Source organism: Camellia sinensis, chromosome 8 (genome assembly GCF_055761805.1).
Source record: "Camellia sinensis isolate YWXY chromosome 8, ASM5576180v1, whole genome shotgun sequence".
In the NCBI taxonomy this organism is placed as follows: domain Eukaryota; kingdom Viridiplantae; phylum Streptophyta; class Magnoliopsida; order Ericales; family Theaceae; genus Camellia; species Camellia sinensis.
The window spans coordinates 183912788-183929433 of NC_138968.1; the positions used below are offsets into that span (position 1 = coordinate 183912788).

Below are 16646 nucleotides of genomic sequence, written 5' to 3' on the forward strand. Positions count from 1 at the left end.
ACGCGGGTGCACTTTAGTGAAGCGGCGCACGAAAAGCGCACAGTAGCAGGCGCGGCGTACGGGAGTGGTAGGGCTGACGTCAGCCGCGGTTGTGTGGGCGCGTGGAGGCGCGTGGCGGAAGCAAGGTGCAACAGATGGCGCGTGCGGGCGCGTGTGAGAGTGGTGGCGCAGGTGGTGACGCGCCGAAGACAAAGGTGGCGCGTGAGGGCGCGTGGAGGGTGTTCTGAGGACGGGCTTGGTGCCGTTGGAATCGTGAGGAAATTCCGAGCGGTTTGATGTATGCCACTGTGTACGGGACTAAACACCAAAATCGAAAATTGCCAAAAATGCAACACTGGGCTCTGATACCATGAAACAATAATTTGAGAGAGTGATAGAGAATAGACAGAGAGAGAGAGAAATACTGAATTGTTCAGTTGTTGTATATCTGTGTAATTACAAGGAGATGTACACCTCTCTTTTATAGAGAGGAAAAGAGACATAGGGTGCCTTAGCACCGAAAGCATAATGGAAAGAGGGAACAACAATTATGAAAGCATAAACATAATGATAGACTACAATGATGACTAACACTACTAATATACAATAATATACTAACAATGGGGTTGAATGTGATATTTTGTTTAGATTTGTGTTTTGTGGTTTTGCAAAATCTTTGTCTTTTAGTAGAAAAAATCAAAAAAAAATCTGGGAACCAAGTTCCCAAACACCATAGCATTTCAATTGTTAAAATGTATAAAAAAAAATTTGGCTACACCCACTGTGTAGTTATTTTCTCAAATTAAAATTGAGAAACTAACTGAGCAACAATGCTACTTATGAAACCAGTACCTATATTTCTATGAGATTAAAGATGTATATAATATAATCACATACTGAATGAAATTTTTTTATTTCAATAAATAGAGTTGATTTTAATTTTACATTATTTCACCATCTAAGTCAAATCACAAAAGAGGAAAACATCACCATAGCAATACCTCTGTATGCAAAAATTGCTCAAACTTTACATATCAAATTTTAAGGGGGTTGAATCAAATTACAAATAAAGGAGTCCAAGACTTTCATGGCAACTTACAAGTCAGTCAAAATGAAATGACTCCAAGGGTAAAGGTTTAAAGAAAACTAATATCCTACAAAGAATGTGATGCAGAATTGGATATATGCCACAAATTAACCCAAGCAAATAGATAAATGGCTTAAACAAGAGAGAATAGAAGGAAAGAAAGAGAGAAGGCTTCATGATTCATGGGTTTAGAAACATTCAAACATTGGCTTAATTATGTTCTCTATCGACCATCTAAAGTAACAGTGACTTCATTGGTTGAACTTGGTGCATCCCTGCTTGTTGAACAATCAGCATCACCTTGATTCATTTCTGCGAAAAAACCAGGCTGTTTAGGCCGAGGCAATGCACCCTCACCACCCAACATCAGAACCACTGATGACATACTCGGCCTATCTTCTGGACACTGTTGCACACATAATAAACTTACATGGATTGATCTTAGTATTTCAATTAGATAACTTGAGTTCCTTAGAGACACATCAATTAGTTCTATTGACCTGCCTTCTCTATAGAGAATCCATGCCTGAACAATTCGAGATGATATTATCAATACATGTTTAAAAACAATTATATGTAAAATGTAAAAACATTTTAGTATTATACTAGTTTGAAACTCACATGCCCAAGAAGGTTGTGATGGTGGTTTGCATGAACGAAACCTCTGTTTCTCTTCCCGCTAACAACCTCTAACACCAAAACACCAAAGCTAAAAACATCCGATTTTACTGAGAAATGCCCATGCACTGCGTACTCCGGAGGCATGTGGCCACTGCAGCAAAACAAACATTGAAGGAACAAAAACAAAAACAAAAACAAAAAGTAGAAACAAAATTTACTTGCATAGAGTCGTAGATATTCTTACTATGTTCCAACTACTCGGTTTGTATTCGCTTTTGTTTCATTTCCTCCAAAACTTCTAGCCAAACCAAAATCCGAAATTTTTGGGTTCATGTCAATATCTAGCAATATATTGCTGGCTTTGAGATCTCTATGGATAATTCTCAGTCTGGAATCTTGATGAAGATACAAAAGCCCCCGGGAAATTCCATCGATAATGTGAAAGCGCGTCGGCCAATCTAGTAATGTGCTTTGGGTTTGATCTGTTCAACATTTTTGCTTCATTAAACCATGCTCTGCTAATTGAATTCTTGAATAGAACTGGAAATGACGTTTTGGCAAAACCAAGGATTTTTCATGCCAGCAAATTCTTGCAGCCGCTCATGTAAAGAATTTGGAATATAGAACTTCAGTGTTATCTTCAAATAACACAATAGTTTAACTAGGACCAAAATATTAAAAATTAAAAAAGAAGAAAAGGAAAACAAAAAAAAAAAAAAAACTTCACTTGTTGGCAAATTACTTCATTTCTCTGCATAGATGAGACACCACTTGACCTTTTTTTGTAAACTTCTAATGAACGCATAGGCTGAACTGCTGGCATAGCACTTCATTTCTACTCAGACATGAGCCACCACTTTACCTAGATGAACAATTTCTATTGAAACCAGTGGCTAAAACATCACTCCAACACAACTGGTGTGATGAGACTATAATTAATAAACAGATACTAGGTTCACTGCCTCCCCGGGACTACCCCTCCATATGAATTACCCTGTGTATCCACGGGGTTCATTAGCTCTGCCTCCATATGAATTAGGGATATTCCACAATACCAAAAAGGGAAATAGCACCACTTCATTGATAAGAAAACTAAAATAAGAGCAATGGAATTGTTGTGCTAAATAAATTATGGTTTCGAGAAAGCCTAACCAAATATAAAGTAGTCCAAGCTTTTGTTGGGCATGTATTCATAGATCAGCATCTTCTCTTCTCCTTGAATACAGCATCCTAGAAGCTTCACAAGATTCCGATGTTGAAGCTTTGCAATATATGAAACTTCATTCTTGAACTCATCGAGTCCTTGACTAGAATTTCTCGAAAGTCTCTTCACAGCTATTTCTTGTCCCCCTTTAAGCTCACCCTGAGGATAAATTACCATTTGTAAATTGTGGTAGGTACACTATTCGGCCTCAAATAAGGCATGTTTACTGACTTTTCTTTGCTCTCCCCCCCCCCCCCCTCCCCTTTTTTTCCTTTCATTTTTTTTTCATGAACTTGAATTTTGAGTACTGAAATTTAATTAAAGAAAATTGTTATAACATTCAAGCTTCTTGGGCTCCATGTATATCGATATATGTGACTTTAGAAGGAAATGCATGACAGTTGATCCACATCGTTACCTTGTAAACAAGGCCAAATCCACCCTCCCCCAGCTTATTGTTTATTGAGAAGTTATCAGTGGCATTCACAATTGTAGCGAAGTCAAATAAAGGTAACTGGAAATCTTCCTTCTGGCTTTCACTATTGGAGTAATTTTGCTTGGAGATGTAACCCATTATTACTGCAAAGAAAAAATAAGGATTTAAAAAAATATGTAAGCCCCCCACACACAAAAAATAAGAAGAAATGTTGGATTACCTTTTCTCTTTAGCTGCTTGTGCTTTTTCTTTTTCCAGACATACAAGAACAGGCTCAGGCATAGCAGAAGCATTCCAGTTGTTACTGTCAAACTGACTATGATTTTCTCTCTTCTCTTCCCATTGGAGCCAACTTGGGGGACTGTTTCTATCCAATCAAATGGTCAAAATGGTTTATTAAAACATTGAACAATTGATTTTGCCACGCAGTTTTTTATAGTTCTCCATTTCCAATCAATAGTCAAAACAAAGCTTCAACAAACTCTCCTGCATCAGTTTGTTTTGCACTTCACACTTTCAAGTACTATTTATGAAATTATTAGGTATAGTACTATGACCTGTAGTACCTTACGTCATGAATTCATGAAGCTAACATATAAAAATTAAGAGTAAAATAAGTAAGAAATTGTAATTGCAACCAAGATCTAGCAAGAGATAATTGCCCTGACCTACGACTGAGATGTGTGCATTGACAGGTATCTAGAGAAGCAACCTAAGGGAATAGGTCCCCATTTTCATGTAGCTGCATAATGAGGAAATAAAATCAAGAGAAGAGTATCTCAAGGAAGGCAGCCAAGAAATGAGAACGATAATGAAAATAGCATATCAGGGAGCAATAAAAAAGAATATGGAAATGAATTAAGAAATATAGAGAATTCCAAGAAATTTGAATTGTTATTCATTTTTCATTTTATATTTGAAACTATCAGAGTCATCGAGCCATCTATGCTAAGCCCCTCCATTAAATTCTGCTTTGCTGGTGGGTGGCCCCTTTTGCTACCCATACATCAAACCTTGATCATGTTGCAAGGACTGATTTTCATTTCTATATACTTATTGGCCCGTGACAGTACGCAAAATTTCTACCAGAACATAACAGCTTGTCATCTATAAGTTTTGAGACAAAGTTGTACCTAACTCAAAGGATGCCATCCTCACATAGAGATCTTGCCCATCTTCGCTGAACTCTCTGATATCAATCAGGTCGTCAAACCAGAGCAGGCAACCAGTTCCTCCTCCGCTTATGTCTAAATTTGCATATGCCATACAAGAGCAGTTTTCCAAGCACATTGTTCCGCATTCCTTAAGGGTCATGCTCACGTTGAACAATGAATTTTGTGTGTCTGGCAATTTGATCCTGGAATACTTTAGGAATCCATCTCCATGGTGACAAACAAAGGGTGTCCTCCTCATGCACCCGTTTGACCAATCTCCCCTATCCCAATCCTTCGGGTATCTTGGGACAAATTTGTTCAAACACCCACATACTGGGGAATTAGTAATGTTGCAGCTACCATAAGCACCGCACACTGCATAATTGTCACAGCTATCAGCTGGTGCAGTGTTGTAAAGGTTCCAATCTTGTGTTCGATCAATCCATGTCCAGCGCCTCATAACACCATCCTGACTCAACACTAACCTTGAAATAACTGCGCTGTTGACAAGCTCATAACCAGCAGACACCTCCTGCTCATTAAAAGTAAAACTGAAATTATAGATACTGTTTTTTTTCAAGTTCAATGTCCCACTAAACTGGACACCATTCCATGGTCCAGTCCTGTACGTCTCAGCAGTAACATTGCTTGCAATCAATTGTGGATATCCACGAGTATCCATCCTGAATGTATAATCACCTTGAGCTGGATCATCATTGCTCTTCCATGATGACAAGTAGCAATCTAGCCCGGTTAACAAGTTCCTTCCCACCTTCATACCTGGTAATAGTGTGTCACCTGGATAATCAAAACTCTGCCACAAAAAATTCTGTGGGTTATCATCATTGGCGTTTCTCACAACAAAATTTCCTGAGTCCAAAAGTTGTGCAACTGGGTTCTGTACTGATCTTGACGTATTAGAAGACCATATCCTGTTGCTAGTTCCATTGAGTAGGACAAGAATTCCTGGGCTGGTGACCTTTAGGACTGAGTTTCTCTGTTAGCAACCCATACCACGGTCCTGGTTGTTATTTTCTTGTACCATATTCCCAAATATCGATTCTTGGAACTACTGGGGCTGAAAAATCCCAGTTCAAAGTTTCCGCCAGATGAAACTATGGTCTCATTGTCTCTAATGAGCTGAGTTGTTGTTATGGTGTCTACAGCTTCGGAGATTATGAACCTGGAAAAAAAAGAGGATAAGAATAGAAGTATGGTGAAGCCTTCAGTTGATGTCCTCATGCTTCCAATCTTGGTGTACTTCTGTTCCATAATTATTTATTCCACAGATAAGAATGACAATAAACCAAAATTTTCCCTCTTTTGGTCTCCAAATTTGACACTTAGCATACTTTTTACAATAAAAAAATTCAATCATTGAGCTGGGAGACAGAATTCTGTAGAATACTAATAATCAAAACCGATAAATTTGAATAGTCAACACTTTCGCCCGTGTTAGTCATTTTAATTATGCTCTGATTGGCATAATAAGCACAACATCAAATTGGCATTTGGGTATTTTTTTTTTATGGAAAACAATGTACTGAGACTTGTTAATACGTCATGGACAATCTCATTTGCTTTAACATATTTTGTCTGCAACCAACTTAGGGAGAGAAAAAGTTGAAACCTGTCATGATCACTGCCAAACTTTTGAATTCTGCGGATGTGGAGGATGCATATCTTGGTCTTCTGCTATGAATTATTTGAAATAAGGCTACCATTATCACTGCCAAACTTTTGACTCTTAGCATAATTCTTGGTCTGATGCCTACCTTGATGAAGATTATGTGAAAGCACCTGGCTCAATTTACCATTCGCGCTTTGAGTTTTGACATAACAAATAGTTAATTTAGGTAAATAAATAATGCCGGGTATTCGGATTCATCATTAGAGGGGGATCAGATATACAACACTGAACACTAGAGCTGATAAATTCATGGAATTCCAATCCAGACGGTACTGCCCTTATTCTGAGCACTCTTGTTTACAAATAGTGTCAGTCATGGTTGGAGCAAATATAAAACCCTTCTTGATCATGGAACTTGGATCATTTTAAAGCTCATTTTTCTCTCAAGAGTTTTGAGTGTGAGCTCCTCAAATTTGGGATTTGACAATCGGTTAATTATAGACACACTTTTTTTTAAGTATTATCAAATATTACTTTGTCTCTTTAATTTTAAAACCGTGAATTTTTTTAAACCATTAAACTATAAAAACAGAAACATACAAATGCAAATGTAAAAATCATACAATTGTATAATTAAAGAGGGCTAAGCACAAGGATCTTCCTCACCTGAATAGACGATTTTACCCTTTGACAGCCAGCAAAAGTCCCCCATGCCATGAAGAAGGCAAGAAGCCTCCCCTGACCTTCCTCATGAATGGACAATTATACCCTTTGCCCAGTGCTTCTCCGAAAGCGAGGAGGCTTACCCATTTGCTGAATCAACCGAGTAACCGACCTTTGCGACTGTACATGAGTTGTCATCCCATTCCATGGCCTCTCCTTCTCCGAAATCCCAAACCACACTATTTATCTCAATCTCAATCTCAATCTCATTCTCATCCCCACAACCCATCTCTCTCAATCTCAATCTCAATCTCATTCTCAATCTCATTCTCATTCTCATTCTCACCCAAACAACCCATCTCTTTCCATCTCTTCAACTTTTTCTGTCTACGAATCTGTACATCTCCTTGAATGGCGTCCAATACCCAATCCTATTTCGAAGATTTGCTGCCCACCATGGCCGACAAGTTGGGCGGGGAAGGGTTGATCGAAGAGCTCTGTAATGGGTTTCGGTTGCTGATGGACGGTGATAAAGGGGTCATCACGTTCGATAGCCTCAAGGAAAACGCAGCCCTGTTAGGGTTGCAGGAATTGAGGGACGATGATCTGAGAGGAATGTTGAGAGAAGGCGATTTCGACGGTGATGGAGCACTCAATCAGATGGAGTTTTGTGTTCTGATGTTCAGATTGAGCCCCCAATTGATGGAACACTCTCAGTTTTTGTTGGAGGAAGCTTTGAATGATTTATATTGATTTTTCTTGTTTTTTTCACACACATTTTGGATCGAAACATATACACAAGATTTAATGAACAAAGCAATTTATTAAATTTGGGCATTTTGCCAAGTGATTATACTTATCTATGCTTGTGAAAGTTCTTTCATGCTCTGATAGCTTGGGAAGTTAATTACTAACTTTTATTAGCTGGACTTGGTCATATTGTTAAGGTTTATTTCATGTTCTATTAATTTGTTTTTATTTTAATAATTTTTTATTTTTAATTATTTGTCCTTTTATAAAAATTTTAAAGGGTCAGGGTCTTTATTATCCAATTCAAGCCCACTTTAATATAAAAATAATAATTTGTGATTTTGTGTGAAGTAATATGAAAAATCCTTTAAAAGCTAATAAATCTGACAATTATGCGAAAAAAAATAGAACATAAAAAAATTAAATTTAAAGTATGACTCCCTTTAATAATATGATAGATATTAGACAACTAAAATAAAATGGAAAAATCGGTCTAGGGTCCCTCTCCTACTTTTCGTAATGGAAGAGGTCTACAAAATTATTTTTTGATGTCTAAGATCCTAAACATATATCAGACAAATTTCAGTCAAACCCATTGACACCCCTCTCTCTCTCTCCCTGTTGGACGATTTTTTCTCGATTATTTTCAACAACTCGAAGATCGATCGACTGTGAAATTCTCTATCGAAGTTTTTGATTATCGCTTTGCCAATGCATAACTGAGAGAGAGGGAGAGAGTAATGGAAAACGGTACATCAGAGAATGGTGTGTGCTCGTCGGAATCGATCAATGGAGCACAAGATGTTTGGAGTTGTAACCAATCTCTTGCTTCTTCCGCTGATCATCTTGTCGTCATGGTTCATGGAATTCTCGAAAGGTCTTTGGTTTTTCATTCTGAATTCTTTTGATTTAATTCTGGATCTGATAATTGTTTATGTACTATTATTATTATTCTTTATGTTTACTTGTTTTGTAATCAGCAATTAATTTCTTAAACTTGGTGATTCAGAGTTCAGATTGTAAATTCTGGATATTGAAGCCTTTTTCTTTGAATTCCTCGGATGTAGGTTAAAAAATATAAAATTTGTTCTTCTCAGTACATTTGCTCCTTTACTAATACTTAATTTAGAGGGCAATTTTCCATTTTCAGTGATTAGTAGATGAGATTCATAAGAATTCAGCTTTATTTTTTTTGTTATTTTTTTTTTTTACCCTCATCTCTTGATATTGCAGATAGTGTGCAATTGGGGTGTTTTTAAGAGATTGTGTTGATATTTTTCTTTTATCTCCCATGCTGAAGTGAGTAGATTTCTTCATAATTTTGTGTATTTTGTAAAATCAATTGTTAATGTCTCCCCAGTTAAACATATTCTTTTGCTTTCGAATGTCTACTACTTGCTCTTTCAGTTATTTGCAGTTATGTTACTGAAAATTGTTTGATGATAATGAAAATGATTGCATTCTTTTTCAAGTTTGATAGGCGTTCTTTTAGTATTTCTTTGACTATCTCTGCAAAAATTAGGACACTAGCAAATAAGAATAAGAAATTATCAAGACAAACCAGATAATTTCTCTGGATCAACCCAATTGAATTTCTCTGGGTTGAAGTGTCCAGAGAAATTTCAAAGACCAAAAACATAATTTCTCTGGGTTGTTGTTGTTGTTTTTTTTTTTTTTTTTTTTGGTGATGCAGAAAATTTCTCTGGTTTTAAATCTAGAGAAATTCTCTGGTGATGGGATTTTCTCTGTGAATATATATCCAAGTCACCGCAAAATCGATTGGTTCTATAGTGGATAGAATTTTGAAATTTTTTCTGAAATTTTTTATGTGATTTGTTCAGAGAAATTTGAAATTTTCTCTGTGATGTCCAGAGAAATTTTATGGATAGAATTTTCTCTGGAAATTTGATTTGGAATCTGATAAAAAGCTTCATAGTTTTAATATAGGGAAGCATTCCTACTTAAAGACTTGTGCCACAGTTGGGGCATTTGGGTCTCCGGAGTCAAGTGGCAGTGGAGATGGTAACAACAGTAGCAACAATGATGGAGGATCAAATCCAGATTTTTCCAAAATTTCTCTAGTTCTAGTAAGTTGCCATTGTTATCCCATTCTAATGTTGCTTACATATTACAATGTGGAATTTTTCCAGTTGAATTCAGTTGAACAATGTTGCTTACCTAATGAATCACAATGATTTGGATGTGAATGAGAAGAAAAGTAGAGAAATTTGGTCCAGTGAAATTTCTCTGGGCCAGAATTTCTCTGACCAATTTTCTCTGCACTGAAATTTCTCTGGACCAAATTTCTCTGGACCAATTTTCTCTGGTTCCAGTTGAATTCAGTTGAACAATGTTGCTTACCTAATGAATCACAATGATTTGGATGTGAATGAGAAGAAAAGTAGAGAAACTCATCCAGAGAAATTTGGTCCAGAGAAATTTCTCTGGGCCAGAATTTCTCTAACCAATTTTCTCTGCACTGAAATTTCTCTGGACCAAATTTCTCTAGACCAATTTTCTCTGAACTGAAATTTCTCTGAATCAAGGTTGAGGGACCTTAGACATTATGAAAATATTGTTGAGGGACCTTAGACATTATAAAAATATTTGATGTCCTTTATGCTATAAAATCATAATACCAGGGACCTTAAAAAAAACCCCAAATAAAATTGCATAATTTATTACTTTATATATTATTTACTCTAACTCAAAAAACATTCAATAAAAGTAATACTCTATCTCAAAAAACATTCAATAAAAGTAATATTGTCATTTGAAATGCTATTGGATTAATAAAATAACATCTTTCCTAAATTGAAGGAAAAAAGCCATGTACTCTTCTTATAAAATTACATAAATCTTTATGAATTTACATAAATAATTTTACAAAAATTCATAAGTTAAAATAAATTTGTTAAGTTTATGAAAATTTAAGACTTATGCAAATTTGTATTCAATTTAAGTATTTTTTATGGTAGGATTACATACAATCTACATTGCACATAGGAAAATTTTTCTACATTAAATTAATGTTGTTATTATTTTTTAATAATGCTATATGTATCAATTAATGTACTAACAGATAATATGACATAATTTTAGAAGTTTTAGCATTAATTAGTGCATATAGCATTACTGATTATATTTTTATTGGACTTTTTTTTTTTTTTGAACGGTATTTTTATTGGACTTTCGGACCATAAAATGTTTGGGTAAATACGAACAAGTGGCTTGGGCCTCGACTTTTTGTACTTTGTTCGTAGCCCGATTTGCTCTGCACTTGCTAGGCCTTAATTCAAAGTAACCCACCGCTTGGGCTTCAGCATCACAATTAAACACTTTGTTTTTGTTTTAAAAATATATATATTAAAATTTAATTTAGTGAAAATTAATATTAAAAAAATATTTTGAATTTAAAAAATTTACTTTTCATAAAAAAACAAGTATTTTTTATTTTTGATTATTATTTTAATTTTTTATTAAGTTTATAAAATTTCTTAAAAATCTTTATTATATAAAAAGTAATTTTGTGTTATATATATATATATATATATATATTTGTTTCCAAACCAAATCAGTAAACAAACAAATATTTACCTTGTTTGGTTTCAGAAAATTAATTTTTTTATTTTTCGTATTTTTTTATTTTTAGTCAAAAAATTTAATATTTGAAGACTTTTTATTTTTATTTTTTGATGAAGCTAACCTAAATGCGCTTAAAAGTATAATATTTATAAAAAAAATCTTAAAAAATTCATCAAATAAAAAATAATAATATAAAATTCAGTATATTTTCTTATTCTTGTATATTTATTAAAATTTTAAAATATTTTTTTATAAATATTTTACATTTAAATTATGTGCATTTAGAAATAAAAAATTTTACTTCAAATATCAAAATTAAAAAATCAATCAAAATCAAGGTGGTTGGTTTCACAGGTTTGTATACCACCGACTCAAGTGGGACTGGGCCGTTGTTTTATTAAATAATGAAAAAGATTATTAAAAATGGTAATAATGATCAAGAAAGCAACAACTAGTGTATTTAAAAAGATACAAGGTACTAGAAAGTTCACATGTGAAGAAGGGTAGAAGGTAGACTTTTAGGGGTATTTGGGATGATATAAAATAAGCGTATTTTTTGACTTTTTATGAAATATGAGTTGAATTTAAAATGATGTGATAGAGAAGTGATGTAACTTAAATAAAATGATATGATTTAAATAAAATAATAATTTTTTAATTTTTTTAATTTATGATAAACAAGGCCTTAATCAATACACGTGCCTTCCTTAACAAGTCAATGAAATTGAACATGATGCTGGGTGGATGGTTGTGTTGTGTCAGAGATGCTCCGTTTTGGATTCTTGAAGCTAAAGCCAATTTTTCTTGTGTGGGCCTGGGGGCCTCTATCTTCCAAATTCACAATATTTATTTAAAATAAAATTATCAAACTATAATCTAATTTTTTTTTTTATATTTTTTATCAATATATCCAAACACATAGTTTCTAGTATTCAATCAATTTAATTTTTGTTTCATAGATGATCTGCTTTAAAAGTACTGAAAATTAAATATTTTACGTCAATATAAAGTGGATCCAAGGTGAGTTCAAAATCATTTAAATTGAACTCTCCAGTTCAAATAGTAAACGGAAATTAAGGCTTTGTTTGGCATATATTAAAAAAGTTAAAAAATCACTATTCTGTTTAAGTCATATCATCTTATTTAAGTCACATCAGCTCTCTATCACATCACTTCAAATCCAATCCATACTTAACCCATATTTATAAAAAGTTAAAAAGTGCACTTATTTAGAATATCTCAAATCACTCCTAAGTCTCACTCATAAAATAAAATAATAATACAAAAAAAAAAAGAGTAAACACCTAGATATTTCCCTTTCCCCTAACTCTTCCTCTCTCACAAAAAAATAAAAAAAAAAAAAAAAAAAAACCCCTAAACACACAAACTAAAATATTGAATTTATTGTGTTTGTTGGATTTTGATGTTAAAAACTTTCATGAGAAAAGAAAACACAAAAGATGTGATTTTCTCTATAGATAATTCATGCTTTGGCTTCAAATTTATAAAAATCTGTTAGAAAAAAAAAAAAAAAAAAACCTCAACACTTGGCCTTTTTCCATATTCAGTGGATTTTTTTATAAAAAAATTCCCATTTTTTGAACTTTATAATCTTCTAATCTAGAATCACCTGATTTTTTTTTTAAAAAAAAAGGTTAAAAATAAAATTAAAAAAAAAAAGAGAAAAAAAAAACTTGTAAGTCATTTCTCAAACAAAGTTTGGAAACTAGAGTTATCCATCTAGATTTTTTTAGGTGGATGGTCATGATGTGAAGATTAAATTTATATAATGTGAAATTTATATATATAATAAATTTAAATTACAAAATAATTCTAAATAAAGGAAAGGATAATGCTAAGTCAGCCTCAAAAAAGTTGGTGATTGACAGTTACACTAACACCTGCATGATGTGTCTCATCAAGTTTCTTAACAAATTGTTCATGTTTGTTTTTCTAGAAGATTTTACAGTTGGTGATAGAAAATATATACACACATGAATGAGAAAGGAGTTACGTCCAAATGGCCCCAGTTTTTGTTACGTGAAATAATGAGAACCTTACATAATTGAACAGAGAGAGAGAGAGAGAGAGAGAGTGTATGCACGCATGTCTGTAATCCAACAATTGGTTTATAGATACATATTTAGAAGTATGTGAATATCATACGAAATATCCCATTTAATGAAAACTGTTCTCTATTTTGTCTACTTTTTTTCTTGTTTATTAATCAACAACTATAAGAATTGACTACCACTCAAGTTTGTTTTTGTCAATAGTCGATTTATCATTATGTCTGTCTCAAAAATCTTTCTAATAAAAATCACTTTCACTTGTTAGATCCTATCTTTTGATGTTATAATCCCCCCACACTCTTCTCCATTTGCTAATTTTAATCCATCATTAGATCATATTGATTAGAATTTGAATTTTTTTTACTAGATTGACTGCATTATTTAAAAGGGTGTGGCTTGTATCCAGTCTGTAATCGGATTGGATCATATTATTGGGTTCTGTGAGTCCACTACAAAGTTTGTATCGATAATCCGAACCATTGAATGTGTAGAGTTTGTTAAATACTTCATCCTTGCAAAAAATCAAATTGATTGGATATTGATAGCTACTTGATCAGATCAAATTTCTGTCAACGTTCAATATGATTTTAAAAAAAATTATTAACAGAAATATGATCTAATCAAGTAGCAATCGATATCCGATCAACGTAATTTTTTGTAAGGATAAAATATTTGATGATCCCTACATATCAAATAGTTCGGATTATCGATATAGGCTCTATGGTGGGCCCACATAGGTCCAATAGTACGATTCAATTCGAAATCAAACTGAAAACGAGACTTACCTTATTTAGAATGGATTTTTTTTTTTTTTTTATATTATTTGTTGGTGAATGAAGTTTTTGCCCTAACACCATTAAGTGCCGTTTTGGCAACTTCCCAAAAACGCCACGTTTTGAGCAATTTTCCCAAAACGCCACCCTTGCAAAAACGCCACTATACCCATTTGGGAAGACTCAAAAAAGCTACTTACAAATTTACCAAACTATCTTATAGAACATTATAATTAATTAATTCAAAAAAATGTTGACATGCAAAAAGTAAGGATATTTTGGTCATTTTAGAGTGATGTGACACTTTTAAAAAATATTAAACCAAAAAGTAAAAAAGTCAGCTTTTTACCAATTTCCCAAATCACTTTCAAAAAAGCCAAAAAGCTTGGTAAAAAGCCAAAAACTATCTTTTTACCAATTTCCCAAAACACCCCTAAATTAACCACTCTTCCACACCTGCACACAAAAAAAAATTAATAATAAGGATAAGAAGAAGAAAGCTTTTCTATAAATCGTATCATAAGAATTCAAAAAGTCAATTAAAATTAGTTTCCAAAATAACCCTAAAAAGAGAAAATATTGTGTTTAATTAAAATTACTTAAGGCACTGTTTGATTAGAAAGAAAATTTGGTGGAAAGTGAAAGTAAAATAAAATAAAATGAAAGAAAAGAAATAGAAAAGAAAAAATATTTACTTGCTAGTATTTGATTAAGATGAAAATTTTATAAGAAAAAGATAGAAAAATTTGATAGTTTAGTTATAGATAACTCACACATTTAATTTTTCTTGTATTTTCTTATGTTTTTTGCAAGAAATATAACAGTTATGCTAGGGAGTTCGAATCCTCCCTTGCCCGAATCCCCTGAAGTCGTTTTGAATATACATTTTTTTTTTCTCAATAATGCAGAAGAAGAAGAAGAAAGAAAGAAAGAAAGAAGAAGAAGAAGAAAGGAGGAGGAGGAGAAAGAAGAGGAGAGTAGCAGAGAGAGAGAGAGAGACAACATCATCATCATCTTCTGATCTTCATCAACATCATCAATAACCATTCAACCAACATCACCATCATCAACACAGAGCCAGGAAAAAAAAAAAGAGAAATATTTAGACCTGGGCAGTGCTCATCTTTATCAACATCACCATCATCAACACAGAGCCAGAAAAAAAAAAATTAAGATTTGGGCTGTGCTCCATCAGATCGGTGCTCTATCAGATGTAGTCGGCCACTGTCGCACCCACCCTCCATCACCGTCCACCGTCGCACCCTCTATCACCGGCGATCAACCCTCTCTCTCTCTCTCCATTCCCTCTTCCCCTCTCTTCTCTTTCTCTCCTCTTTCTCATCCCCTCTCTTCTTCTCTATTCTCTTTCTCTCCATCTATTTCAGTTTCAGCCTGAATAAGGAGAAAAAAAAAAGAAAAAAGAAACTGCCCAAAACAATGTCCTTTTGGGCAGTCGGGGGATTCGAGAGGAAAATTATTTTCCAAAAAATAACTACAATCCTAATATGGATTGTACAAGAAAATTAATTTTCTTATACGAACTTTCAAGCTAAATAGATACATAGAAGTTTCACTTTTTATCTATTCCTCGTTTAGGAACATGTTTTTTTAGTAACTTTTTGAATTTTTGACTAAAATATGATATAAAAAAAATTAGTATGTTTGGAATGTCTTTTTGATTTTTTTACGAAAAGATATAAAAAAAGTAGAGATAAAATAGAATCTTTGATTTTTTGATATAGATTGTTGACTTTTTTGATTTTATTAATGACTTTTTAACTTTTTGATTAAAAAAATCATTTGCCAAACGAAACCTATTCTAAACAAACTAAACTCCAGAGTTTTTGAGAGGGAACTTTATTCAACAGCTTTTTCTTTGATTTTTGTCATTTTTTTTTAATCCCAATTTTGAGCTTATTTTTTTTCACTTTTTAGGCACATTCTATTAGAACCCCTCAAAAAAAGTCATAGAATTGAAGAAGTATGATAAAAATCAAATCAATTTTGATTTTTCAAAATCTGTTTTCCAGTGGACTATTTCCAAGTCAAATTGTTTTAATTTTAAGAGTTTGGGATGTTTTGGAAAGTAAATTAAAAATTAATTTTTTGACTTTTTAAAAAAATGTATAAAAAAATAAAAAGTGGGTATAATTCAAAAAAATCAAAAAATTAAAAAAAATTAACTTTTAACCTAATTGTCAAAATGGGCTTTTGTTGTCAAAAACGTACCTCAGCTCAAAATTGCCAAAAACAAAAAAAAAAAAATGTTGCCAAATGAGGCCTTAAGAAGCTTTGGTCAGGCTGATCCTCTGGTACGTCATCTCACCCTGTCCAAACGTACGACCAGTAGAAGTCAAATGCTCTAAACTAAACAAACGGTCCAGATTCATACTCATACATTAGCTGGGATCCAGGAACGCATCAACCTTCTTGACTTTTGCATCTCGGCTGTCTATATTCTTCTTCTCCTGCCTAATGCTTTATGCCAACATTTACGTAAACTAGACGGCTCAGACACACCGATCAATCTCAAATTAAAAAATAATAATAATAATAATATAATACACCAATTCAATCCACGTGATGATTTCGACCACGGCTGAGAAAAAAAATTAAGCCTTCCTTTGGTATGTCAAAAAATTTAATTTTTTATTATTATTTTAATTATAAAAAGATAAAATAAATTAAAAAA

The 16646-nt window shown here is 33.2% G+C and overlaps 1 protein-coding gene and 1 pseudogene across 2 annotated transcripts; one reads left to right on the plus strand and one right to left on the minus strand.

Annotated features, from left to right (window-relative positions):
- Window positions 1–987: 987 nt before the first annotated feature.
- Window positions 988–5887, minus strand: LOC145789339 (G-type lectin S-receptor-like serine/threonine-protein kinase At4g27290; annotated as a pseudogene). The gene is made up of 7 exons (XR_014338816.1): window positions 4461–5887; window positions 3548–3694; window positions 3310–3470; window positions 2840–3050; window positions 1932–2169; window positions 1688–1838; window positions 988–1472 (listed from the first exon to the last, which is right to left on the minus strand). The product of XR_014338816.1 is annotated as a G-type lectin S-receptor-like serine/threonine-protein kinase At4g27290 (transcript).
- A 1298-nt stretch (window positions 5888–7185) lies between these two features.
- On the plus strand, window positions 7186–7527 carry LOC114287463 (calcium-binding protein PBP1). Its single transcript, XM_028230837.2, has one exon. It carries the CDS (start codon window positions 7186–7188, stop codon window positions 7525–7527), a length of 342 nt encoding a protein of 113 aa, XP_028086638.2.
- Window positions 7528–16646: the final 9119 nt, after the last annotated feature.